Source organism: Akebia trifoliata, chromosome 8 (assembly GCF_017979445.1).
Source record: "Akebia trifoliata isolate Shusen 1 chromosome 8, ASM1797944v1, whole genome shotgun sequence".
In the NCBI taxonomy this organism is placed as follows: domain Eukaryota; kingdom Viridiplantae; phylum Streptophyta; class Magnoliopsida; order Ranunculales; family Lardizabalaceae; genus Akebia; species Akebia trifoliata.
This window is the reverse complement of record NC_141382.1, coordinates 3,412,485-3,440,443: the sequence shown is the minus strand read 5'-3', so window position 1 is coordinate 3,440,443 and position 27,959 is coordinate 3,412,485. Positions and strand designations below refer to the sequence as shown.

At 35.3% G+C, this 27,959-nt stretch overlaps 3 protein-coding genes and 1 pseudogene across 4 annotated transcripts; 3 read left to right on the top strand and 1 right to left on the bottom strand.

Moving 5' to 3' along the window:
* Window positions 1-1,334: 1,334 nt before the first annotated feature.
* LOC147395501 (germin-like protein 9-3) lies at window positions 1,335-1,955 on the bottom strand. The gene has a single exon (XM_086452414.1). It carries the CDS (start codon window positions 1,953-1,955, stop codon window positions 1,335-1,337), a length of 621 nt encoding a protein of 206 aa, XP_086308540.1.
* A 149-nt stretch (window positions 1,956-2,104) lies between these two features.
* On the top strand, window positions 2,105-3,214 carry LOC147395500 (putative germin-like protein 9-2). Its single transcript, XM_086451539.1, has one exon. The coding sequence runs from the start codon at window positions 2,567-2,569 to the stop codon at window positions 3,188-3,190; it is 624 nt and encodes a 207-aa protein (XP_086307665.1). The 5' UTR covers window positions 2,105-2,566; the 3' UTR covers window positions 3,191-3,214.
* A 2,087-nt stretch (window positions 3,215-5,301) lies between these two features.
* On the top strand, window positions 5,302-5,921 carry LOC147395499 (putative germin-like protein 9-2; annotated as a pseudogene).
* Window positions 5,922-11,747: 5,826 nt separating this feature from the next.
* LOC147395498 (kinesin-like protein KIN-5C) lies at window positions 11,748-24,122 on the top strand. 2 transcript variants are annotated; one of them, XM_086451149.1, is made up of 23 exons: window positions 11,749-11,948; window positions 12,230-12,359; window positions 14,971-15,129; window positions 15,237-15,586; window positions 15,667-15,805; window positions 16,734-16,831; window positions 16,905-17,061; window positions 17,882-17,951; window positions 18,049-18,125; window positions 18,681-18,734; window positions 18,837-18,917; window positions 18,995-19,106; window positions 19,184-19,270; window positions 19,373-19,548; window positions 19,666-19,827; window positions 19,943-20,050; window positions 20,477-20,635; window positions 20,713-20,796; window positions 20,880-21,085; window positions 21,280-21,381; window positions 21,792-21,901; window positions 22,384-22,535; window positions 23,650-24,122. In XM_086451149.1, exons 1-23 carry the CDS (start codon window positions 11,890-11,892, stop codon window positions 23,845-23,847), a joined length of 3,030 nt encoding a protein of 1,009 aa, XP_086307275.1. In that variant the 5' UTR covers window positions 11,749-11,889; the 3' UTR covers window positions 23,848-24,122. The 2 variants fall into 2 exon arrangements, with proteins under 2 accessions (XP_086307276.1, XP_086307275.1); XM_086451150.1 differs by lacking the exons at window positions 16,734-16,831; window positions 16,905-17,061 and having other exon boundaries at window positions 11,748-11,948.
* Window positions 24,123-27,959: the final 3,837 nt, after the last annotated feature.

The following is a 27,959-nucleotide window of genomic DNA, read 5'->3' as shown; positions in this document are numbered from 1 at the left end:
CGTTCAGCACCAAACATTTTGGCCAACATTTTAGCCAACCATCTTTGTCCTACATGGGTTAGAAGTTTTAGAATGGGCTGATTTTTGGTGAGGATGATCTCTACGGTGAGGAGATCATCCTCACCAAAAATCTGCCCATTCCAAAACTTCTAGCCCCATGTTTCCAAGTTGAAAAATTGTGGACCGTCCATTTTTTGTAAACCATTTTTTATGGGGTTAGAAGTTTTGGAATGGGCAGATTTTTGGTGAGGATGATCTCCTCACCGTAGAGATCATCCTCACCAAAAATCTGCCCATTCCAAAACTTCTAACCCATGTTTTGAAAAATGTTTTGCCAAAATGTTTGGTGATGAACATTTCCCTATATATATATATATGAATTTCTTTGTTAGTAGACATTTTAATTCAATGTTGTGATGTAATAACAACATTATCGTTATATCGGCTTAACAGTGGTGTAAATGAATGATATACTCAATCATAAGGGCCATTTGTTCTTGAGGCTTCTTCATCACCATTGACACCTTATCCCGAATAACAGGTCGGTTGAACGCCATGTTACCAATCAATAACTCGTGTTTTTGTAAACTATTTAATCACAAAAGCAGAGCAAGCCCATAAAAATCAAGGCAATGGGCTAATACAAATTCTTACTTTGAACTTCTATGGAGAATGTCAGCTCCATGTTCATGCTCAAATTGATTTCTTTGAAAATCAATAACACATGGGTGGTGTTTCTAATGAGTACTCCATCCATTTGATTGAAATTAATCTATTTTTGTTTTACAAAATACTTTCTTCTTTGTCGACTTTTAGTAAAGTAAAAGTGGGTAACAAAAGCTATTACATTTCCTAGGTCAAAAGTTGACATCACTAGTTGATACCAATTCTTCAATCTACATACTTTCTTCAGGAATTTTCACTAATTTGCAATATAAAGTTTCCTCTAAATCTAGTAGAAAAAGATATATTTTTACGTTTGTTTTTGTCTAGGAATTCTAAATTATAAAGTAGAATTAGCCTATACCATTGGCATTATAGATTCTACAAATGTAATCCATGATTGATAAAATGATCAGAATCGTCATCAATGATTGTGTCAATAAAGAATACACATTATTAATACATCTTAAACTCCTAATAAAGGTGAGACGGATTCAATAAATAATCTAATCAAGTGAACCAACATGGAAAAAAGTTTAGAAGATGAAGGATAAATACCCTCGAAAGAATAAAATTTTATTATTCACTGATAAATAACGAAAACATAAATAGATGCTCAACATATCTAGGCATGAGGAGCAATGGTAACATAAGATAGTGAGGCTCTAGTTTTAGGCCTTGGTTGCGAGTCCGGACTTTATCGCTTGAATGGTGGCAACATCAGTCTTAAAAGACATAGCTAAGATGGTGTCATCAATGCCTGTTGTAAAGAGTGTGTTGGGAACCGACACAGTTCCAGCATTTGCACTACCAAAGGCAGAGACTGCAATGGCAGTGTTCTTAGCATCCGCATTGTACTGGTAGTGAATGAGCCCCTTAGGGAACACAAACATGTCTCCTGATTGGAGTGTCTGTGTGTAGAGAATTTTATCTGTGTCGACGAAGCCCACTTCAAGAGAACCGTCAAGGAGGAACAATAGCTCAGCGGAGCGAGGATGGGTGTGAGGAGGGTTGATGGTGCCCACTGGGTATTGTAGCACAGCATAAGAAACACTCTGCCCATTGAGAGCCGGGAATTCAGCCAAGCTAGCTTTCAAGACCTTAAAAGTTGTGGGTGGGTCAGCCCCAACAAGGACCCGTAAGGCAGTGTTGGTGAAAAAGTTGGCGTCGACTGCGGTGACATTTGAAGGGAGTGTAAAGTCAGTGGTGATGTCAGGGTCCCCTGCAGTTGCAAATTTGACAATGGCAATGATGGCTACTACTACCAAGAAGGTTCTGTGCTCCGAAGCCATGGTATATAACTTGATATGGTATGAAAATGTATCTTAGGTTTGTATTTTGAGGTACTTAGGCCTTCACGAAGGTGTAATTTATATAGAGGAAGGCTAGGGAGAGCTAACGAGGTTTGCATCCTTTGTGCAGGCCTGCTGGATTGCAACTAGAGATGAAAATTACATTGTCCTTTTTATTTTATGAGTAGTTCCTTGAAGATATTACCCGAGTTGTATAGTAGAATTCTGCATATTTTGTAGTATCTTATTGAATTTGATAGAACAAGCAGTAGATAACAAGGAAGACAGCAACTAAAACAAGGACTGAAAAAGATTTTCGACTTCACATAATCAAGAGTCATTGGTCAATGATTATTGAGCATCGTTATTATCGATGAATTATCCTAGGTTGTGTAAAAGCTCTTTTCTTCTCCACAACTTCATATGGAACCAAGTAAGAAGGATAAAGAAACAGCCTTGTAAACTTCAACCATAGCTGGCTGCCATCTCATGTTAGAAAATCCATAAAATTCAAAGCTCAACACCCTCAAACACTATAAATAGGCAATCAATCAAAGCTATCCATAACCAATCAACCTCAACTAACAAACACCACTCATATCCTTCTAACCATGGCGTTGAACTTTCTCAAACCTGCCTTGTTCCTTCTTCTAGTTGCCTTGGCCACCTCCCCGATGTCCCATGCAAGCGATCCAGATATCACCTCGGACTTCATTATCCCACCAAATTCTACGGTTATCGATGGGACATTCTTCACCTACACCGGATTGCGTGGAGTATTCGATTCTGCTCCAGTAACCTTCAAGGTGACAAAAGCTAGCATGGCTGAGTTTCCCGCTCTCAATGGTCAAAGCGTCTCATTTGCTGTACTCCAATACCCTGCAGGTTCCATCAACCCCCCTCACACCCACCCTCGCTCGGCAGAGCTCTTGTTTGTCCTGGAAGGCATCCTTGAAGTGGGACTCATCGACACCACTAACAAGCTTTATACTCAAACACTCCAATTAGGAGACATGTTTGTGTTTCCAAAGGGACTTGTGCACTATCAGTACAATTGCAATGCAATGGTACCGGTTACTGCCATCTCTGCTTTCGGTAGTGCAAATGCAGGAACCGTGTCGGTGCCTGCCACTGTGTTCTCCACAGGTATTGATGATGGCATCCTTGCCAAGGCTTTTAAAACTGACGTAGCCACCATTCAGAAGATTAAGGCTGCTCTTGCACCCAAGTCATAAATTTGACGCTCTTCTCCAGACCATTTTTACCAGTATTTGGTTTTTATTTATTTACCTTTTGATGTGTTCATGTTGTAATGGTGCTGGGGAGATATTTAATTTTCTTTTGAAATTCTGTGAGTGGCCTTATTATGATATTCTGTACTCTTGAGCAATAAGAACTGTTAAGACGTTAGTTATCTTTTAAGCTAATGTTCTAATTATCACATGTGCATCTGTTAGAAGCTGTATCAATTCAGTGGCACTGCATTGTGGTTTCTACAAATTGTAAGTGTGTGGTATTGAATCTGTTGCCGCATATTACATTTAAGAATTATTAGTAACAACCAAATTTCGCGTCATTTTATTCCATTCCCTATCAGTTCCATTGATTGGCCGATAAAAATAATCTGGAACAAATGATCGAAATACCCCACCATAAGGACCTTTTTTTTCCTAAAGCTTCATTATCTTCTATGCCTCATTCCAAATAAGAGGTGGGCTAACAGCCGTGATTTCTTCATGGAGATTGTCAACTCCATTCAAAATAATTCATAATAAACGTTTCAAATTTCACATCGTGCTCAACTTGATTTCTTTGAAAATAAAAAATCATGGGTGATGGGTTTAATGGCTCCATCCATTTGACTGCAACTAATCTATTCATATTTCATGTAAAACTTCCTTCTATCTGCTTTTAGTATAGCCAAAGTGAAAAACCAAAAGTTATTATGCTTCCCATATCTAATGACAACATGATCAGATGATGCCTACTGTCTGATCTATAGAATTTATTATAGACCTTTCACTAGAATAACTTGAAATATAATCAAATTGCCTTTCAATCTATCCAATGAAGAACTAAATGTACATTTATGTTTATGTCTAATAATTCTAAATAATAAATTAGAAAAGCACATATCATTGGGTATTATAGATGCTACTTATGCAAATGATTCATGATTGATAAAATGGCAGAAATCATCACCAATGTCAACGAATAACATTTTATTATTATATCTCGAATTCAAAGTAAGGGTAAGAAAAATCAATAAATCCATTAATAAAGTAAGCCAACACTAGATAGAGGTTTGGGAAATGATAGCAGTAGGACTAGGACAAATACCCTTGAATGGATAAAAGATTATAATTCTCTACAAACTAAAATAAAGGCTCAACATAGCTATGCTTTTTGTCCACGTTGACGAAGCCTACTTCAAGATAACCTTAGAGGAGGAAAAGTAGCTCAGCCGAGCGGGGATGAGTGTGAGGGGGGTTGATGGTGCTCGTTGGGTATTGTAGCACAACATAAGACACACTCTGCGCATTGAGAGCTGGGAATTCAACCAAACTAGCTTTCAAAACCTTAAAAGTCTGCAACAATAAAGATCCGCAAGGCAGTGTGGGTGAAGAAGTTGGTGTCGATTGCAGTGAAATTTTTGGGGAGTGTAAATTCATAGGCTAAGTCAGGGTCCCCTGCACTTGCAAGTGAGACAATAACAAAGACAACTATTAGAATCATGAAAGCTCCATTCTTGAAAGCCATGGTAGATAACTTGATATGATGTGAAAATATAGCGAATGTTAGTATTTTGAGGACAGTTTGGCCTTCATCAAGGTTTTATTTATAGAGAGAGGAAGGCAAGGGAGAGCTAATGAGGTTTGCATTCATTGTGCAAGCTTGTTGGATTGCAACTAGAGATGGAAATTACAATGTCTTCTTTGGTTTATGTGTAGTTCCTTGACGTTGTCATATGGGCTGTAAAGTACAACTGTACAAGTCAGCAAACCAAACACAATCAAGACTCATTGGTCAAGTACCATCATAATCATAATCATAATCAAAGCCATATCTAAAAACTTGGAATCTACTATCAATAATTATTATATTTGTAATTCTCTTTTCTTGTCCACAACTTCTCACGGAGCCAAGGAAGGAAAAACAAACAGCCTAGCAAACTTCAACCTCAGCTGGCAGCCATGTTTTAAGCAGAACCCATAAAATACAAAGCTCAACAACCCCAAACATCATAAAGAGGCGATCGATCAAAGAGATCCATAAGTATTGACAACTAACCTCAACAAACACTACCTGCTTCAGATACTCATTCATATCTTGTATCCTTTTAACCATGGCGTTGAACTTCATCAAACCTGCCTTGTTCCTTCTTCTAGTTGCCTTGGCCACCACCCCGACGTCCCATGTGAGCGATCCAGATATCACCTTGGACTTTGTTATCCCACCAAACTCTAATGTTATTGATGGGACATTCTTCACCTAAACCGGATTGCGTGGAGTAGGCAATTCTGCATCAGTAACCTTCAAGGTGACAAAAGCTAGCATGGCTGAGTTTCCCGCTCTCAATGGCCAAAGCATCTCGTTTGCTGTACTACAGTACCCTACAGGTTCCATCAACCCACCTCACTCCCATCTTCGCTCTGCAGAGCTCCTGTTCATCGTGGAAGGCAACCTTGAAGTTGGACTTATTGACACCACTAACAAGCTTTACACTCAAACACTCCAACTTGGAGACATGTTTGTGTTTCCTGAGGGACTTGTGCATTATCAGTACAATGCCAATCCAAAGGAACCGGCCACTGCCTTCTCTGCTTTTGGTAGTGCAAATGCTGGAACCATGCGATGCCTGGCTCCGTATTTACTACTGGCATTGATGATGGCATCCTTGCCAAGGCTTTCAAAACCAATGTCGCTACCGTGCACAAGATTAAGGCTGGACTTGCAACCAACTGAAGGAAGGCTTGAATGTCTCATTTCTAAGATGTAGGCCTTTCTATCATTATTTTTTTTCAATTCATGATTTATTTATTTGTACTTGTTAACCCCAAATTGTTGGGATAAGTCTTCAATAAAAATCTACTTGATTTAATGTTGTGATGCAATAAGTTGGATTTAATATTGATTGGCCATGGCCCAAAGGAATGCCGCCGTATTTTGTTATTTCCAGAGGCATTTGATCTATAGTCATTCATACTCAATACAAATTGTTCTATTTATTGATCATTGGACATGAGCAATGAAGGATGTGTATACCGTTAATAAAGTGGATCACAATTGATGTTTCTCCATAACATAAATTCGTTACTAAAACAGATTGTTTAAGAGATAATTTTATTGAAACGTGATAATATGACTCCCCCACGTGGCATTCTCAATTGACTCCCTTGGTGTGGGGTGTGCCAGAACCATAGACTTTACGCCTTGGGATACACAACTGCACATCCCCATAAATCTGTGGAGTAGCGTATTTGGGGATGTGGGGTTGTGTATCCCGAGACATAAAGTCTATGGTTCTGTCACACCACATGTCAGGGGAGTTGATTGAGTATGCCATGTGGGGGTAGTCGTATTATCACCACTCAATTTTATTAGTTGTAAGTGACATTAGATAGTAGCATACGAAAGAGGGAAAGAGATTAGTTAATGCTTTTGAAATAACTTTTTTAATAAGTGGTCCAAGTATTTCAATAATGTTGCACCATTTTCAATCTGAGACAAATAGGGGTAATTTGGAAGATAGATGCCATAAATATAATACTTGAATAGAGTTCTGAATTTGCACCATAATGTAAAATTGCAATTCGGATACAAATTTCAATAAATGCGGGATTGGGTCAGCCGGGTCATTCCAGTGAAATGTTCAAGTTGCAACATGGTGAGGTCCCTTGTTGATAAATTTGTGTGTAATTCGTGCATTATTTGTTAGTATTATGGATCTTAGAAAATATATTTTGCAATTACAATTCCATGAAATGGAAATTTTGGAGAAATTATGTGCTTCCTTGAGAGTTTGGACGTATTTGTATTGCTTGTATCTTTGGTCCTACGCGTACTAAATTTGGCCCTAGGGCTCTGAAGTTTGTATTCCTTGATTACTCTCGTTTTCATAAAATTACCTTAACTTGAGTTGGAAAGTAAGGGTCAATCCACAGGGAGAAGTTACGGTAATCGGATCAAAGAACAAGTAATCAATGAAGAACTTAAAACTGTTTTTGTTGAAGATTGAGTAACCATTAAACTACGAAGTAAATTTTAGAGATTTTAAATTTAAAATGAATAACATTATAGAGTTGGATTACACCTAGAGTCTTTAAATTTAACTTGCAATTTAATTTAATTTCTAACTCTTTAAAACTCAACCCAAAGTACAAATTATTGTCATTGGGTTGGAAGATGGTCTTTAAGCAATTTGAATTGAATCTATAACTTGGGTCCCTTTACTCAAGAAGTAAGACTCCCAATGACTAACTATCTTTATTAAGCATAAACCATCTAGGAATTTAATCCGAGTATGGAAGATCTAGGTCAAGAATCGTAAGTATAGGGTAGTCTAGATAACCTTGATCCATTGGAGTTGGATTCGATCCATGAAGACAACCTAGTATTCGATAATTAAAATTAATATAGATGTGAGAAATAAATTAAACTATAAATCAAAACTTACTCTAGCCTTCCTCCAACTCCCTAATGGAAGAAGATTAGACTCTTGTCATAGCAAGAAAATAAAAGAGAAGAAGAATTTATAGAAAATACTTGAATTGAGAAAATTACAACCATTCTATTATAACTACAAATGCAATAAAACTAAGCAAATGAAAACAAAATGTTACAAGCTACATCTTCCCTACTTCTTCTCAATGGAGAGTTGAGACTCCTATTTATACACTGTAAACATGAGATGTTCATCGTTAAACTTCAATGTTATGTTGTTTGGAGTCGCCACCATTCTTTTTTGAAAATGAGTGTGAATGAGAGTATGTTCTACCTAAGATCTAAGTAAGGGGATTCGGTTAGAAAATGGAAAAGGTGTTAGGCGCCCCATTCTCTCCACCTAGGGTGGTTATCTTTTTTAGATTTGGCCATTTCTTTGGATAGTTAGCACTCATTCTTTATTGATTTGTTGAATTGTGGAAGCATGAGAGCTCCAACACCATCTTTGGCATGTGCGGGAAGTTTCCTTCCAAGCCCAGTGTCATCATGTCACGGTTCAAGAATAACTTTCAACTCAAATATCTCATGTTAAATTACATTTTATGATATCGATTTCTTCATAAAAATTGTGGATCTGTTCGTTATCTTTTCAACGAATCCGACTTTGCTCAAATCTAACATCGGAGTACAAAGTTATGCTCATTTTACGACCATTACACTCAAAAAAGTTGTTATTTTTTGTATTCTTGTGATTTCCACGTTGTCTTAATTATCCTAGAAAATAACCACATGTAAATTAGTAAATTTTGAATCAAATGTAATCGCATGCAAATATATCATGATTTTCTGTAAGTTTTGTACTATGCAATGATATGAGGACGAGATGACTTTTTATACGAAGAACCAAAATTTTATTGAGAAAAAAAGGATAAGTGCCATCAAAATATGTGTTAAAATATGAATAATTTCGCACTTATCAAGACCGTTGACCCGCCTGAGAAAGAAAAGGTTAGGGCTTTCCCATTGAGCCGGCAAAGGTAGGGCCAGGCTCAATAATTTCCAGCCCATCAAATCCGGGTTGGGCTAGGGTCTCATACTGCCCAACCTGGCCCAACCCGCTACTAAATCTTATAGATATTATCGTTTTTTTAATTAAATGAATATTCTTCTAATAAAAGTAAAATATAATGTCTACTCACAATTTAACTATCATTTATGAAATTTATAGGTTAAAAAAGACATTAGTTTCAAATTCAATTGAATAATCTTCAAATACAATATATATATATATATATATATAGGGTGGGGTTCCGTAGACACATAAAGCTACTCATAAAGCTACAATGTTTTTGTCTTACATGGTTAAAAAGGCTCGGAATGGGCTATATATGGATTAGGATCCGTATACACATAAAGCTACTGATAAAGCTACAATGTGTTTTGTCTTATATGGGCAAAAATGTTTGGAATGGGCTGATTTTTCATGAGGATGATCTCTGTGGTGAGGAGATCATCCTTGCAAAAAATCATCCCATTCCAAAACTTCTAACCCCATAAAAAATTATTTACAAAAATTGGACGGTCTAAAATTTTTCAACTTCTAGACATGGGGCTAGAAGTTTCATAATGGGCTGATTTTTGGCAAGGATGATCTCCTCACCATATAGATCATCCTCATAAAAAATCAGCCCATTCCAAACATTTTTGCCCATATAAGACAAAACACGTTGTAGCTTTATGAGTAACTTTATGTGTATACGGATCCTAATCCTATATATATATGAAAAATACATTTTTACATAAAAAATGTTAAGTTTTAGTACTTTTTTTTTGCCCAACTCGATTCAAGTCAAGCCCAAGCCTGATACTGCCTAGTAGATTTAGGCCTTATAATGTTATTGGGCTAGTATAGTTAGAGCCCGCATCTTTAGGCCGGCTTGAACCCACCCATTGACACCCCTAGACGAACCTAAACCATGAAAGGGAACACAAGACATAGTTGATACACCATGTCACACCCTTGAGAATACAAGTCAAGTCTCCATAACTCCTCCTCCAACATCTCTAGCTCCTAGTGTCAATGTTCCTCCTATAGCTCATCACGAAGGTAAATGTACTTCACATCTTACTTCTCAATATGTTTCATATCACTATGTGTCGCCTTCTTATTGTTCTATTGTAATTACTTTGTCCTTCATTTCTATCTCCTTTAGTGTGAAATAAGCCATATCCGATCTCAAGTGGACATAGGTTATAGACAAGGAAATGAGAGCCCTAGAGAAAAACAATGCCTAGGAGTTAATATCATTACCATAAGGGAAAAAAATTGATGGGTGCAAATGAGTTTTCACCATGAAGTATAAGTTGGATGATTCGATTGATAGATACAACTCTAGACTAATTGCTATGCATAGACTATAAGGAGACCTTTTCACTAGTTGCAAAAATGATTTCCATTCGTATTCTACTTTCATTGGCTGGAAATTTCTCTTGGGAACTCCACCAACTAGATTTGAAGAATACTTTTTTGCATTGTGATTTGTAGGAAAAATATACATGGATGTTCCTTGGGGAGTTCAATTTTCCAATGCTAATGGGAAAATGTGTTGGTTAAAGAAATCCTTATATGGTCTCAAACAGTCGTTGCAAGCATGGTTTGAGCGGTTCAAATATGTTATGTAGGATGTGGGATACAAACAATGTTAGGATGGATTAGACTACCGTTCTTTTAGTCTACGTTGTTGATATTGTTGTTATGGGGAATTGTCCACCTAAGATATAAGATTTGAAAAAACTTATTGAAGAACAATTTGAAGTTAATGAACTTTGACTTCTCAAGTATCTTCTGGGTGTGGAGGTCACTCCAAGACGTGCATTTTCATCTCTAAACGTAAGTATTTGTTGGATCTACTTTTGAAAGTAGGCAAATTGGGAGTTAAACCAGTTGACACTTTTATTGAGCCAAATCATTGATTAGGAAAAAGTGATGGTGAAGTTCTAAAGGATATCAATTGTTACTATTGCTAAGTTGGAAATTTGATATATTGGTCTCTTATGAGACTAGATATTGCCTCTGTAGTGGGTATTGTTATTAAGTTCATTGATGCTCCTTGTATGACTCAACTTGACAATGCTTTGCACCTGATCAGATATTTAAAAGAGTCTTTAGGAAAGGGTATATTATTTTGGTCACATGGCCACATGAGAGTGAAAGCATGGACTAATGCAGATTGGGCATGTTCTATTACTAATCATCACTTGACTTCAGGGTAATGCATTATGGTGGGTGGTAATTTAGTTATTTGGTGAAGCAAGAAATAATCAATGTTGCCCGCTCAAGTGCCCAAGTTGAGTTTCAGGCAATGGCCCTTAGCATATGTGAGTTATTTTGGTTGCACTTTTTATTTTGTGGGTTAGGATGCTCACATCCGCAACCTTTCTAATTTTACGATGATAAAAAAGACTGCCATTAATATAACTTACAATCCGATACTGCATGATCATACAAATAATAGCAAGATAGATGTTATGCGCACGTTCACAATTTCATCAAGGAGAAAGTTAAATCTTACGAGATATATGCTATGTTTCCACTTCTCAATATTAGTTGATGTCCTCACTAAAGTTGTGGGTCATGTTAGTTTTGATCATCCTATTAGTAGAAATTCTCTTTATTTATATTTTTCAACTTCTTTTTGTTAGATTTAGAATTTTATATGAGCCTAATAGTACTAAATGTATACAACTGTCGATGTTGTTTGAATGTGTTACAATGCTCTCTAATGTCTTAAATAATTTTAAGAATTTGGAGTGTAATAAGTAAAAGTTGAGGTGCGAATAGCAGTTCTATGATATAGAGAAACAATTTATTTTAGACGTACATAATCAGATAGTCATAAAGTCGTTTCGAGTTTCGACCATGGTCTATCATTTCTCCAAAAGTCAGGGTTTGATGAGTAATTAATGTAATTCTGTAGGGCTACTATCGTCTAATAAATTCCAATTATTTTAGTTCCTATTACGAACCGTTGGATCTTAATCGTCATACGTGGGCGGTCCAAATTCTGTTTACATCCCAGCGGTCTTTATGAAATTTCAAATCTCACGCTCGTCCCGCTCTCCAGATAGCCAGACTGAGTGGGTGAGAGTAAGAGAGAGAGAGAGAGAGAGAGAGAGAGAGAGAGAGAGAGAGAGAGAGTTTTCTCTCGATTGGATCTGGTTCTCGAGTTGAATTTTCTCTGTGATTCTACATTTTCTACTCTCATCAAAGATGTCGAGTCGTCACGAGAAAGAGAAAGGTGTAAATGTTCAAGTTCTTCTCCGTTGCAGGTAATCAAACTCTACCCCACTCTCTCACTCCAGGGTTAGGGTTTCGTACATTTAATTCCTTTAGCGGTAATTTTTGGCAGAAATCTATTATAACTTCTAGATCTTTTTGTTCCCATGTTTAGATGCATTTATCTGTTTGAATCACCCTAGGGTTAGTTTTCGTAAATTTATTTGCTTTATCAGTAATTTGTCGCAGAAACCTTTTTTCTTGATTTTTTTTAACCCCATATTAGATGCATTTTGTCAATTATTTATTAATCTTTTTTTGCCAATTATTTCAGACCATTTAGTGATGATGAGTTGCGGAACAATGCACCACAGGTGTTGACCTGCAATGAGTACCAGAGAGAGGTCGCCGTGTCTCAAAACATAGCGGGGAAGCAAATCGATAGGGTTTTCACCTTTGACAAGGTATTCTGTTCCCTTTTGACAGTTTTAGGTTGATATATTGTCTCTAAGATATACTAGCTTTATCTATTTGATGGATCCTGCTTTCCCTCAAACAAACCCTAGTTCCCCATGGCTAACAAGTAACAATTAGGATAATAGGTTTAAAGATTGTATTTTTAATATTCATATTGGAGATATTGTATTGAAAGTTTCGATTTTGAAATGGATGGCAAATGGTTTAATTTGAAGTTCCCCTCTAATGTCATGCTTTAAGAATGTAAGTTTTGTTCCTTAAAGAAAATAATTTTATCAGTTTGGTGCTTTGGGAGAAATGTTGTATCGAGGAAGGAGACAACAAAGAGAAGATTGAGCAATTATGGGGAGACTCATAAAATAAACTTTTTTTTTTGTTGGTATTTTTAAGAGCAAGAAGTTCCGCAGCAATGCTTTGGGCCACTGAAACACATTTTAAGTGGAGCCTATGTTATTTGAAGAGTGCACTGGAGTTTAGTTATTTATTTTTTATTTTGTTGTCGATGTTTGTTCGTGGGCAAGTAGGTGAAGGCAGGTGTTGAATCCAGGTCTGTGGTATATTACTACACATATACTTGACCAACTTATCAAGTTGGCACCTTCAAAAAGATTTGAAAAACATGGAAGTTGAATTAATCTGCAAACTTTTTCCTTGCATTGGAATACTATTGGATTGAGTTTCATTCGACATCTTCTGTTCCAATCGAACATCTAGACTAACTAGATATTCATTTTTTTGTTACCTGATTTCTGGAAGTACCAATATTTTTAAATTAACAAATGTTTATAATACAAGAAATATAAGTAATAGATTAGTGGATATGCTATGTGTTGCAACACACCAAGTGGTTTTCTCTACACACTTTATTCAATTAAAAAAATTACGGTAACAAAGGTTTTTTCCCTCTTCATTGAAATGCATACACTCACCAACTAAATCTCCTGAAACTAGTTCCATTTTCTCTACCAACGAATTGAAGTCCTAGGCAATCCAAACCACGGGACTTATAAGTCATACATTAAAGAACTTAACACAACTTTGGTTTTAGGAAGTAAATAATTCTTAATTTTTTTCAATCCAAGGGTCATTTTTATAGGTAAATTAAATCTTTGTTTCCAGATGATTTGAAACCTATTCTTCAATTTTTCTCTTCTGTTTTGGATTATTCTGATCGACCCTTTGTTTGCATTATTAATTTTAGAAACTCAAGGTATATTAAGATTATATAGTACAATGTATGTTTCAATAGGGTGTTCTACCAAAACATGCCTGAAAATTGAAAAATTCCCAAAACTGTAGGTTATTCGTTTTAATTTTAAAAAAGTGCAAATTACTGTTTTTGAAAATTAAAACATTTTAGTTAAATTGGGGAAAATATTTACTGTTTTATAAAATAAGAAAATTTTCCCACTTAAACAGAATTTTTTAACTCTGAAAATGGTACCGTTTTTGGAGTTAAAATGAATAGTCTACTCTTTTTCTTTTTGTGTGTGGGAAATTTTCAATTTTTCTCTATCATTTTGGGAATTTCCTCTTTCTAATATACATTCTCTGAGGGACTATTGCTTGTGATTTAACCTCTGTAAGTCAACTGACTTTCTTGACTGTTCGAAAATATGACTGCATTTAAGAAACATCAAACTTGCTGTTTGTCATAGTTTATGAACACTTGCAATTCTTTGAGCAACTTTGATGCCTCTATCAGTTATATTTTTTATGTTTATGTGTATCCGTAGAGGGAGAAATTTAGGTCCTACATAACAACTTCTCTATTTCTATGCAGTCACTTACGTATTTTAATAGCTATACAAATTATTTTTTTACCTATAAAAATATTAGCTATTTGAATTGGAAGTTTCATAAATCTATCTGATTAACTACATGGGGCTTAACCTGCAAAACTATATGACCTGTGCATCTCCAATGCACAAAGTGGTCATATGACTTATGCCTCCTTTATACATGAAGCACCCATTCAAATGAAGAAACTGGAATTAAATTATATGCTGGGAACTCATGGATTAGAAACTTTTACTCTGTTACTTCTTCCCTGGTTTTATGGTTGTGGATTAGTGTGTTTTAAATATGGGTATTCGTGTGGTCGTTTTCTTTCTTTAAACAATTTTGTTTCACATGCAAATTTTGACCTAAAGTAGTGATTGGGTTTTAAAAAATGGAATAATTTCATCCATAGGACCGAAGTATACACATTGTTTTCTCTATATGAGCTAACATGTGTCTTTGGAAGTTGTGAGCTGTTAAACCATGAGAATTTAGAAAAAAGAAGTATATCTGTTGTGGTGGAGCTAATCAAATTTGTGGTCATGGTCAGATGAGGTACCTGATGCCAGTTGTCCTTTGCTTGACCTATATTCTCACTAAATGCTGCACATTTTTTGTTCCTACTTTGCTGCTGCTTGGTTTTTTCAGCTAATGGAGATTAATGAAAAAAATATTTAGAATTATGATATGAGGTATTATACCAATCAATTGAGGACACCATTGAGATCCTCAATCACTTGGACAATCAACAATACATTCTTTAGGTTTTGAATCAAACCTACATCATTAGTGAACCCATAACCATGAACTATGCAGGTCTTTGGTCCCTCAGCTCAACAGAAAGATTTATATGATCAAGCTGTAGTTCCTATTGTAAATGAGGTATTGGAAGGATTCAATTGTACCATATTTGCATATGGTCAAACTGGTACAGGGAAAACATACACAATGGAAGGTGAATCTAAGAAATCCAAGGTAAATGTTTTTCAATTTAATTTCTCCTGTTTCCTTTCAGACAATTTTTGTGCCTTCAATGTTTTCATCTGACTTGAACTTTTGTATGTTCCTATATTATACTGCAGAATGGGGCTAAGGGACAGTTGCCTCCAGAAGCAGGTGTCATACCTAGAGCTGTCAAACAAATATTTGACACATTGGAGAGTCAAAATGCTGAATACAGTCTTAAAGTAACTTTTTTGGAGTTATATAACGAGGAAATTACAGATTTGCTTGCACCAGAGGAAATATCAAAAGTCGCTTTGGAGGAGAAGCAAAAAAAGCAGCTACTTCTCATGGAGGATGGGAAAGGTGGAGTTCTCGTACGAGGACTAGAAGAGGAAATTGTAACAAGTGCTAATGAGATTTTTACTCTATTGGAAAGGGGATCTGCAAAACGCCGCACGGCAGAGACTCTATTAAACAAACAATCCAGGTCCTGTCCTGTCCATTGTTTGTAGTCTTGTGTTAAGATAAACTTTTCATGTTCTTTTAAACATGTTTCTTTATTTTCAGTCGGTCGCATTCATTATTTTCCATAACCATCCACATCAAAGAAGCCACTCCAGAAGGTGAAGAACTTATCAAATGTGGAAAGCTAAATTTGGTTGATTTAGCTGGATCAGAGAATATTTCCCGTTCTGGTGCCAGGGAGGTAAAATACATCTTATTTTATATTCTCGGGTCCTGAGTTACTATAATAATTTATAATTCTAGACTGCTACCTTGTTTATTTTCCCAGGTCTATTATGGACAGTGTGGATATGGTATTGTACTTGCTTGAAAATACTGTAAATTTTGGAAGTGATAGAAATATTATGAAAATATGGGGGTTGGAATTTTAGAAAATTATAAAGCAAGCTTGAAAGCACTCTCAGAAATCAGTACACTCATGGTTTGCATATGTGATTTGTGGCCAATAAATCACATATGCCATGTTGTTATATACGATTTATGACTTTAAGGTCATTATGTGATCACATATTTGCTCAACGTTCAATTTTGACTGTTGGATACCTACTTCTATAAAAACCCCATTCCCACCCCCCTCCATTCTGACAACACTTAGCTTATTTTTACCCTGATTTAAGTTCATTTCTACTCTCATTTAAGCTAATTTCTAACTACATTCTCTACCTCTCCTCTTCCTTATTTAAGCTCATTTAGTTAATTAATATATTTTTTAAATATCAAAATGATCAAAACATTGAAATAGTTTGCATATTTTGACATAATGTTTGTATATATATATATATATTTGCACAACTTGTAACTTTCTGGAGCAATATTCAAAAATATGTTGACATAAACCAAAAGATAGGGTCAAACCATTACGTTTTGATATTCCTATTAGACTTCACGTGTCTCATCTAACCCAAACTATCTTAATTGTTGCGTATTTTGGATACTTCAAGTATAACAATCATTTTTCTTTTATAAATTTCCACTTGCTTGCCTAGCAAAAAAATATAATATGTTGAAATTAGAAATTAATCGGTGTTCAATTGTCTCACTTTTTATCTGAGTAAAAGATTTTTATAAATGCTGCTTCTATCTTATCGTTTGTCTCTTCAATCTGTTAGGGTCGTGCAAGGGAAGCTGGTGAGATTAATAAAAGCTTACTTACTTTAGGGCGTGTTATAAGTGCTCTTGTGGAACATCTTGGACACATCCCTTACAGGTCTCAGCTTTTGATTGATACCTAAAGTCTATATAATTAAGTATTTTATTCTAATGTTATTCTTGACATTCAGGGATAGCAAGCTCACACGATTGCTTCGTGATTCATTGGGTGGAAGGACCAAGACGTGTATAATTGCCACTGTGTCACCAGCAGTTCACTGTCTTGAGGAGACACTGAGCACGTTGGATTATGCTTGCAGGGCAAAGAATATAAAAAATAAGCCCGAGGTTTGTTGTTTTTGTCTTCTTTCTTCTTCTTCCTCTTCAAATCTTTATCCCGAAAATCCGGTCTTTGTGCTCTCGTCTAATCTATATTTAATCTAGTTAGACAATTTTTATAGATGGATTATTTTTTCATAATGCATTTTTTTTGTTTATAGATAGCATCACCCCCCCCCCCCTCTCCCGGTTAGGTTCATCTGTTTAAAGATTTTGTAACACCTTTATCATTTTCTGCTGAATATATTACTTCACCCAAACGAGAACTTGATTTAGCGTCTCTTTCCAGAGGGTGTGAATGCAAATAATAACATAGGTGGTCTTCGTACTGCCTTTTTTCACTGGCATTCATACAGAATGCTGCCATTGGTATATCATTTTTTACCTAAATCTTGACATAAGGCTGCACAGAAAAACATTTAGAATGAGCCATTTCAGTATGCATCATGAAAATGGATAGAGAGCAGTTAAGGGACTTCGAATGAATTTGTTCAGTTTGTTTTATAAGTCTTGTTCACTATAAGACTTCCAATATGAAGACATAACAATGTGCGCTTAGTGCTTCACATTTTGTTCAACTAGATGCCTACCAAAATATTCCAAGTGAGGCTGCTATGGTCCTCATAAGTTGTTTGAAAATGGCCCAAGAGAAGGGAGGTTTTAACTGCTAGTGTTCTTTATTTTTGTCTGCCATGCCTTACAAATTGCAATTCGATAATGTACCAATTCATTCAGATAATTTTTCAATCACATCTTGTTTTATGACATTAGAATTCTCAATTTTTCTTCTCTTATTATTATTATTATTATTTTTATGTGTTATTTCTAGGTGAATCAAAAGATGATGAAATCAACTCTTATCAAGGACCTCTATGGAGAAATTGACCGGCTTAAAGCAGGTAATGTGCTTTTCCCATTCCTGCGGTTTGTGAAGAACAGACATGATATGCTCTTGACATTTCTTAAAACTCATCAACAACTGCTTGCTTTCTATAGAGGTTTATGCTGCACGAGAGAAAAATGGGGTTTACATTCCAAAGGAAAGATACTATCAAGAGGAGAGTGAAAGGAAGGTATTGCTCTGACCTCAGTTAAAATGCTGTGATCAATATGTGGTTCTGCTTCTGCTTCCCCTGGCATTAGGGACATAGCTGTGGTTATTTTTACTATGGGATGTTGTTCATTTGTCTGTTCTCGTTTGCATTGCAGTTATGATGTTCCTTTTTCCTGCTGACTTACCTATACTTATTCAGATATCCCTTCAATTTCAATTTATTTTTGTACCCTTGAAATATTTCTTATAGATATAAATTAGTAAATTCAGTCATCCTCGCAAATATAATAATGGTATTACCGTTTGGTTTCATTTCCTTTTAGTTGTTAAGATGGGAATCGTTGCAAACTTGTAATTTCTGACATGCAAATGTAGATAATTGTTTCCCAGTATATGGGATTACTTATCTATGAAGAGTGTTTTTCCTACCCACTCACCTGATGCTTATTCTTATACCTTTTCAGTATTTCTTTTGTACCCAACACTTCCTAGTTTCTTTTACGACATTGGTACTTTTAACTTTGATCCATTAGGATTGCCCTTTTTACCAAAGTATTTCTTTCTTTGGATAAAGGCAATGGCAGATCAAATTGAGCAGATGGGAATTATGCTGGAAACAAATCAGAAGGTGAGCCAAGTTATTGATGCTCCATTCTATATGATGGTTTTGGTTTGTTATGAGTTGTACTATGCCATTTCATTAATAATCCCATTGGTATTCTATCAACAGCAAATTGAAGAGTTACAAAATAAATACGAAACTCAGGTCCAACAGTCTTTTGGTTTGAGCTGCAAACTTGATGCCACGGAGGTAAACAAAATGATCTTTTCCATGTGTTTTTCTAGCATTCATACATGGAATTGTATTTACTATTGGCTAGATCACAGAGAAATTTGGACCAAACAAGCAAATTACTGTCTAAAGCGGAGGAAGAACTAAAGAAATCCCAGTATACTCTGAAGGAGAGAGATTTTATTATATCTGAACAGCGAAAAGCAGGTCTGTTATCATTTATTCTTGCTAGTACTTTAGAGGACATGTCTTGTCATTCTCACCCTCTTGAATTTTTTGGATAGAAAATGCTTTGGCTCATCAGGCATGTGTTTTGCGGTCTGACCTGGAAAAGTCTCTTCAGGATAATGCCATGTTATTTTCAAAAATAGGTAGCACTCTATAATTAGCAAATCTTATTAACCGTATCCTCAACTTTCACAAATGTTTATACTTGTTCTCTGATCCTCGACACTTGGGATGGTACTCTGCAGTCAGAGAAGATAAACTAAGTGAAGAAAACAGGTCAGTGGTCGACAATTTTCAGGAATATCTAACAGAAAAAATTGGATCTCTTTGCAACACGGTTGCTACATCAATGTCTAAACAAAACGAACATCTACAATGTGTCGAAAAACTTTGCCATTCTTTTCTGGATTATCACGAGAAGGTATTTTACTTATCCCAGATTGAATTGAACTTTCTCATAATTGTTTTATAATAGTAGTATATGTTAGAATCTGACAAGTTTCATTTCCCTCCCTGCATTATGAAATCCTGTTTATAGTTAGCATCAGATTTAAAGAAGAAATTGGCTACTTCAAGAGCTTTGTACATTTCTCATTTGGAAGCAGTGCAAAATGTAGTGCGGTTGCATAAAGCAAGCAATAATTCTGGTCTGGAGGAGATTTCATCTTTGGTTTCTTCTAATTCCTGTTCAATCAAAAAAGTAAGTAGCAACTACACTGGCATTTTGTTTAAGATTTTCCATTGCAATATTCTACTGCTGTACTTCATTCTCTAATATTGTCTAAACTGGTATTTTCCATCGTTTCGTGCATCAGTTTCTAGATATGGAGGACCAAGAAGCAAATTCAATATTTGGTGATCTTCAAGGTATCTTGTCAAGCCACCAGGGAGAGATGGCCCTTTTTGCTAAGGAATTGCGTGAGGTTTGTTCCTTATATTTGGCTTTCGTTTCTATAGCTTTATAGTTCCCACACTTATAAATTATCAGTACATTTTGTAGAATTTGAAATAAAAACTTTTATTTATCCTAAAATCTGACCTGATAAACTTCTTTTTTAGGTTTCTTGCAAGAAATCCACCACTAGATCTTGGCTCTTTTAATTAATTCAATAATTTGTTAAGCTTTTCAATTCTTATCATATTTGTTTTTTTTCTTATTCTCCAATTGCTTTGCATTTGTGTCAAGAAATCTTTAGAAAATCAACACTGTAAATCACTTAAGTCTATTCCTTGCAAAAAAAAAAATTCCTTCAATAAATTTTTTGGACTATTTCATCCCATACATACATGTTATTCCCTTTTTATAATATGATCTATCTCTTGATTTCTCCCGCCCTGACTTTCTACAGAGATTCCATGTAAGTATTAAACATACAAAAGAGAGTTCTGATTTCATTCTTGGGCTTCTCGATATGCTCGGGGAAGAAGTACATGGGCTTGAAAGCCACACAAATGGCGTTCATGAGATTCAACAAAAGAGCATTACTGAATTTCAGAGAGCTTACGAGGTATCATTTCAGAATCTTAGGTGCAGAAAAGTGATTCTGTCTTTGACCTGTCTGATTTTCAAGCTTAACAATTGCAGGAGCAGTCAACTTCAGAATCAGAGAGACTTTTGGCCGATATGACAAATCTAGTGTCGATCCACATTCGTCGACAAAAAGAGCTGGTATGCTTCGGGACTTATTATATTATCATGCCTTTCTTTTTAGTCTGGTTTCTCCATAAAATGGGTGACGGCTGGGCCTGCAGGTGGAGACAAGACTTGCTGATTTGAGAGACTCTAACATTGAAAAAAAGGCATTTTTGGACAAGCACACTTCGTCAATGGTGAGTATCACCTCTGATGCTAAAAGAAAATGGCAGGAGTTCTCCATTCAAGCTGAGAGTGAAGTGAAAGATAGTGCTGATTTTTCTGCTGCCAAACATTGTCGTATGGAGTCACTCTTTCAACAATGGTCAGTTTTCTCAATTGGGCTGTTCTAAATGAGGAACCTTTTATCTTTTGTGGTGAACTGATTCTTGCATTATCCATTTCTTCATTGCTTTATGTGTCAAATATATATCTATATATATATATTTGATAAGTATGTGTCAAATCTTTTAAATGCCATACTAATCTTCTTCATTTAATCTTCTTGGGTTGTTCTAGTGTAAGTACTGTTGAAACTGCTTCTAAGCACTGGAAAAGGACATGTGAATCTGTGAGCGAGAAGGACAGTGAACAGGTTTCAGCCATTGAGTTACTTGTCAGGTAAAATAGAGATTCCATTTATTCCTTAGTTAGCTTGCTCTTTGTTCCCGGATCAACAAAAGAATGGGCAGAGAGCGGAAGTGTATGCCACTAATGTTTTCTCGGGTTATAATAATTGGTTTACTTTTCTTGGGTGGGAAGGTAGTGGGGCATTGGGAAGCATATAAAGTCTTATGCCTCCTTATTTTTATATGAATGGCATCATTTTGTTGTTGAAAGATAAAGATTGCCCTGATACATATATGTAGCACGATCACTGGTTCCTAGGTTCTTTCTTCTCGGTCAATGGTTGGTTGTTATCAGAAGACAGATTTTCATCATTACTATCATCCCACAACTTCTTATTACCATCATCATCCATTTTTTATTTATTTATAGTTTTGATGGATAGCATCAACTTTTTGGTGCAGAAATGCCCTGGATAGTAACGAACAACATGATGTAGAGATTGGTTCTGCACGGATGGCAGCTGAAGAGGACGTTGCGAAGAGCAATGAAGATATTCTTCATCACTTTGAGAGTGAGTCGCCTTACCAGTGTTCCTGTTTCTTGTAGATTTTACTTTGTTGTATACATGTTGGACAATTGGAGAGAATTGAAACTGCACAATAATTTTCTAAAACCTTAAGAGTTTGGTCGATATTTCTTTCATTTTATTTTATATGCAATAGGTTCATAAAGTGGTATTTGGCTCATGATTGTCAGGGGGATGTTTACTGTATTTAGCTGAGGAGTGCATTGTTGCTCACTACTTGCTCTATTTGTGTTAAATAGATCCATACTATTTGCTCGTGGTAACTAATGACAGCTTGGAACACCATATGTTTGTATTCATATCTAACAATATATGTGTGTTTAAGTATGCGTGAGTGCTTGTATGTATTGATTGTTATATGTTTATTGGTGTAATGTCAAGTGTAAACTGTGGCTATTATACTCAGTGGATGCATGTGGATATTGTTCTGAAGTAGTTTTGGTTATTTACTTGTTAATTGTCTGCAGGCATCTCGGAGCATGGTCGGGAATCAGTATCTAACATAATGACTACTGTTGAGGCACAAGCAGACACCCTCCAGAAATTTCGGGAGGACCATTCGGGCCAGGCAGCACACGTTGAAGAGCAGGCACGGAATACTTTCCAGCAGAGATACATGGTAAAATAATCATCACCAAAGACTTGGGTTTCATTGTTTTACTAAGAAACGTGAACCGATGTCTTTCAAATATTAAGATGTTAGCAAAAATACAATGGAACTCCATAAAAAATTATGAACTTTCAGATAAATGGAAAAATATTCCCTTATTTACATCAAACACAATAATCATTATCACGACTAGTCCACACACATCACATAAATGTATAATCATCAACAAATTTTAAAAATTGCTCTGCTTATATGTGGCATTTCCCCAATATGAGATGAGGCTTGAGTCTTGAGGATGTACGGCACATAATTCTCAATTTTTTTTTTCTGGGGAAAAGAGCTTTTAAAGTTCGTGTCTGTAATTTAAATAAACGAATAGACTAAAAATGAAAAGAACATAATAAGGAAAGAAGTTCAGAGTTCTTCATTTTATGATTTGCATAAGAGTCAATTATCCTGAGGTACGATTTAATAATATGAGCTAACTATTGTGTGAAGTCAATGACTCTTACCTCCTTAGTAATATTTGAAGGATTTTATTACATGTTTATGTATCATATTTCCTATTCATTAACTTCAGTTTTGTTGTGTAAACATTGAGTGATTTTGATCCACCTCCCACCTTTTTATTTATGTTTGACTTCACCCCTTGAAACAATCCTTAACCAAGTCCCCTCCACCATTAACACCGAGGGTGTGTGTAAGCATTGAAATATTCTCACCTTTTTCTTCCCCCCTCTTTGCAAGTGTCACCTCCCAATCCATCCCAACCTTTTTGCTTCCCCCCCACCCCACCCACACACACATAGATTCGGGAGAAAATTGATAACTCTTCATCAATAATTGCGTTCTTGGATGGTTATTGACAACAAACACTCAGATTCCTCCTCCCCCTCCTCTTTTTTTGAACTTTTCTGAAGTGATAACTTTTTTTGAACTTTTCTGAAGTGATGATATGTTAATTAACAGGAGTTTTTTAACGTTGTTTATGTTTTGGTACATTTGTAAGGGTAGGATACGGTCCTCATTGGTTTCCTGTGTTTTATTATGTGTATTTGATATTTTAACTGATAACTGAATTTTGTTTATATTGTATTTTGTTCTCTACTAAATAAATACTCAGGATTATGAGCCAAGTGGAACGACACCAGTGAAATCTGAGCTGGATGTCCCAAGTAAAGGGACTATTGAGTCGCTAAGGGCAATGCCTATGGACACTCTCCTTGAAGAGTTTCGAGAGAACCACCCATATGAGTCACCATCCTTGAAGGAACCAAAGCCATCACTTATACCGCGCTCACCACTCCTTCAACTCAACTGATAAAAGACAATTTCTGTCATCTCGTACGCACAGGTGATGCTCACTGTATGAGATTTGTATGCTTTTGTATTTCTTTCATGTAAGCAGTTTTATTGTAGTAGCTGGAACGGGGGGAAAATGCTGTAGCATAGGATTGCTTTGTGGATTATTACTGCAAAATATAAAAAATCCCACCTTGGGATTTGGCAGAATATCCGGATGGTACGTGTTGTAAAATTGAAGAAAAGCTCTTCATACCTCTGGTCTAATTATTATTATTATTATTATTTTGTTTCCTTGTCTTGAAATGCTCCTTGAAGAGACATCACTTGATACAACTACTCCATGAAGACAGGTATTTTATTTTTACTTTAGTTTGGGTAAATATTTGACATAATCCCCTTTATCAGAGATCGACCTCAATAAAAAGATTGGAGTTAGAAGAAGTTGAGGATATGCGTCCTTGATAGAAAAATTAAGGATTTTTAACAAAAGGTTGAAGTGGTAGAATAGATTTTTCTTCTTTTTAATGGTAATCAAGAGGTTGAAAATAACGAGGTTTTGGGAAAGACTCAATTGTTGCGGTCTCTTAAAACACACCCTTGTTCTTAATGCATTACCACCAAGAAGAAAAAAAAGATTCAACTTGGAAACCTGTTAGCAATTGTTTTGAATAGGTTAGTTAAGAGATCACTGAATCAACCTATTGGACTTTTTAAAAAAATATATTTATTTGAAGTGGAGTGCTTTTTGAGAATATGTGGGTGTGGCAGGAGGGGAACAGGTTCCAGTCTTTAGGAAAACTCTTATGATTTTCTGACTAGACAATTCACTCGGTTTGTACTTGGCAGATGTGGCAAGGTTACAGAACTGTTGATCATTTTCCTTGTGTATCTTGAAGAAAAAGATTTATGGTTTTGTACCCTTGCCATGTCAGCTGTGTACAGATTGAGTGAAATTTTGAGTCAGAAAATCATCACTCTTCAGGGAAAATGGAGGATTTTTGTTACTCTTAGCTCTTACAGAAGACCGTGCAATTGAAGTTAGAAAAAAAAAAAATGCATGTTAATTGATGCTTGGCTGCACTTATGCAAGTTTTGTTGATTCTTGTTTATCAGTGGGCTCTAAGAAGGAAACTGCTGAAGTAACATTGACATTGCTCATGTGGACGTGTCTATAGAACTAAAGATGCTTTTCAATCGAGAAATGAATGAGAAGCGTTCTATGCACACCAATGTCCCAAACGATGTCAATTTCAATGTTACTCAAGCACACCTCAACTAAGAATCACATAAAATGGTTGGTGAACTAAAAATACTTGCAAACTTCTGTAGAACAAAACTTTACTTGAAATACTTTGCTGATTCATAGTTTTTTTTTCAAGCTTACAAACAGGGCCTTCCCCTTCCCGGGAAGAATTCAAAGTTTTGAAATTCCCCCATCCCACCCACAAATGCCACGTGGACACTTTCAAGGTCCACAGACCAAGGAATGGGCCGAGGAGAATGCCGGGTGGCGTTTTGGGACAATGTGGAGGAATCGAGGATACCCAAACTTTACATTAACAATAGTACCGTTGCTTGTGGTCTCACGTTTGAATTTGAAAAAGTGAAATCCCATCTAACGGTAGTTAGAGAGCTTACTTTCTCAGGCCTCAAGTATTCTCTCTGTAGTAAAGGTACAAAAGCTATCATCTTTCTTTTCTTTTAAATTTGGAGGGCATATACTAATAACGGTACAGTATTTTTAAAAATCAGCGAGTCACCTCATTACATGTCCAAGTCGATTCCACGATATTAACTTTTGAAGTAACTCGGTCGAGTTATATATCTAATCGTTTGAAACCTGTGTTTAAATTCTAAAAGGTAAAAAAAATAATGTCTTGACAGTTCTTAAATAGATGTTATTGACTCAGCTAGGTAAAATAATTACGTTATCGAGTTGACTCACCTTATTATTAGATAAGCTGGACTTCAACCCACACCTTCATTGTTAAGGTTGCAATGTGTCAACCAACTAAGCTATGGGTCTTAGCCCTTAATCATTATCGTTGTTTGTTGTCGAAGAACGGTATTATCTTTAAAACTGCCTCAAGATTGCATCTACGAGCAACTCCAATGACTATCTCTACTTTTTTGTCTTATATTGACATATTCTCTCGTCATAGAGAAGATGCTCTCCTCCTAACCTTAACGAAGTCCAACTGGGCCAACCTCTAAATCACTATTCGTGTCTCTAATTCATTATTATCGAACTTATTTTTTATTACGAAATATTGTCGAATTTGGTCGAATAGTTGATTAAATCCGAGTTTTAAAATATTAATAAAAAGAATTTAAAATATTGAATAATAATAATTGAAAATAAATAAAGGACAAAAATTATATTTAAAACATATTTTTATTAAAAAAAAGGGTATTCAAGAATGGCATTTATGTCAAATGATTAGGATACAATTGGAATTTGTATAAGATGAATAGTGAAATAGAGAGCATCTCTAATTTTTGTTGTTGTTTCTTCTCCAATTCTAAAGACGTGAATAGTAATTTAAAAGGTGTGTTCAAAATTTAGTGACTAGTTGGAGCTCGGTTCGGAGGTCTCTATCTCTAAATATAGAGATATAGAGACCGGTTGGAATTGGTATAAGGGTTTGTATTATTACATGAAATTCGATTTTAAGAGATTATAATTTTTTTTTTTCATTAAAAATGATAATGGGAAAATGAATTCTAAAGAAAAATGAATTCCATTATTTGATTGCACCTACAAAAATGTCAAAAAGAAAGTTGGAATTTTAGTTTTTGAGGTGAGGACAATCTCGAGAAAATAACATTAGGATTAGGGAAATCATTTTACTCGGAGGATGGTGTGGGAAATATTTTCCCTCCAAGCTGAAAATTCGCTTTGGTTGAAAAAATGAATTCTAAGAAAAATACACAATTAAACATTTGAAAATCTAAATTTTCAAGAAAAATCATTTTCTCCCAAGTTATCATGCCTAATCGTACAAACCTAAGACTACCACCACTAGGAATGGTGAGTGGTGGGGCCAATAACAATGGTGGACTTTGTGGTGGGCCCAACAAATTGAGGGGAATTTTGATCATACTTTAGGCCTTAGCTCACCTAACGTTGCAAAATAGAGGCCCTTTTTAGAATCCCTGTTCTTAAGTTTCCTCAATTGTCTTTATTTTATGTGAAAACATGTATTTTTTAGTGGAGTAGAAGGAGAAGTGATGATGAAATCTATCTGCCTTTTTGTTTGTTTCCTTAACTACTGTCTCTTTCTCCCTTGTATTTTACTCAGTATTTCTACTTACTAAAATGATTACTAACAAAATACTTATTTTTAAGCTCTTTTTTCATTGGCTAATTTTCAATAAATACACTTTGAAAATTGGAATTCAAGGGTATTTTGGTAAAAAATAATTTTTTCAAGGTCATTTTTGACACAAAATCCCCTTTCCAATGTGTATTCCAAGGTCATTTTGGAAATTGGATACATTAAATGTATGGTCAAAATTTTCTTCATATTGTGTTTCATGTTTCTTGAAATTCAATTAGAAAGATTTGCGGTCAACTAATTGAATGTTTTTTCTTAATTAAATTCTGTTCAGAGATATATTTTCTATTATTGAAAGTAGGTTAATAATCACTTTCACTATTGATTTGATTATTTTTGAGTGATTTTAAAAAAGGAAAATTATAAAAAGAGGGTTAAATATTTTAATATTTATAAATAAAAAAATTATCAAAAACAAATTAAGTTATTGGACAATCCAGCATTTTAGTAACTCGTTGGACTATCTAATATTTTAAATCGATGCTAAATTGTTGGGGGGTATTAAAGCACACTACAATCTAATGATTTAAGTATTTAGAGGGTAGTTTTGGTAAAATAATGTATTTCAACATATTAAAATGCTGGATAGTCCTACGATTTAATTCTTTTTTAGAAAATTTTGAAAAAATAGATTCTTATTTTTTAAATATTAAAATATTAAACTCTTTTTTTTAGTAATTTTCCCTTTCAGTAATTGTTTATGTATCAACTTCCATTGACTCAAGAAAAAAAAATACAAATCCGATATGAAATCTACCAATAAAGATTTACACATATCTCTCGATAATTT

Bases quoted from the DNA above. Each gene is read 5' to 3' on its own strand.
- LOC147395501 (XM_086452414.1), bottom strand. From the start codon at position 1,955: ATGGCTTCGGAGCACAGAACCTTCTTGGTAGTAGTAGCCATCATTGCC.
- LOC147395500 (XM_086451539.1), top strand. From the start codon at position 2,567: ATGGCGTTGAACTTTCTCAAACCTGCCTTGTTCCTTCTTCTAGTTGCC.
- LOC147395498 (XM_086451149.1), top strand. From the start codon at position 11,890: ATGTCGAGTCGTCACGAGAAAGAGAAAGGTGTAAATGTTCAAGTTCTT. The intron at 12,360-14,970 runs GTATTCTGTTCC...TGAACTATGCAG, and splicing joins GGGTTTTCACCTTTGACAAG to GTCTTTGGTCCCTCAGCTCA. The intron at 16,832-16,904 runs GTCTCAGCTTTT...CTTGACATTCAG, and splicing joins CTTGGACACATCCCTTACAG to GGATAGCAAGCTCACACGAT.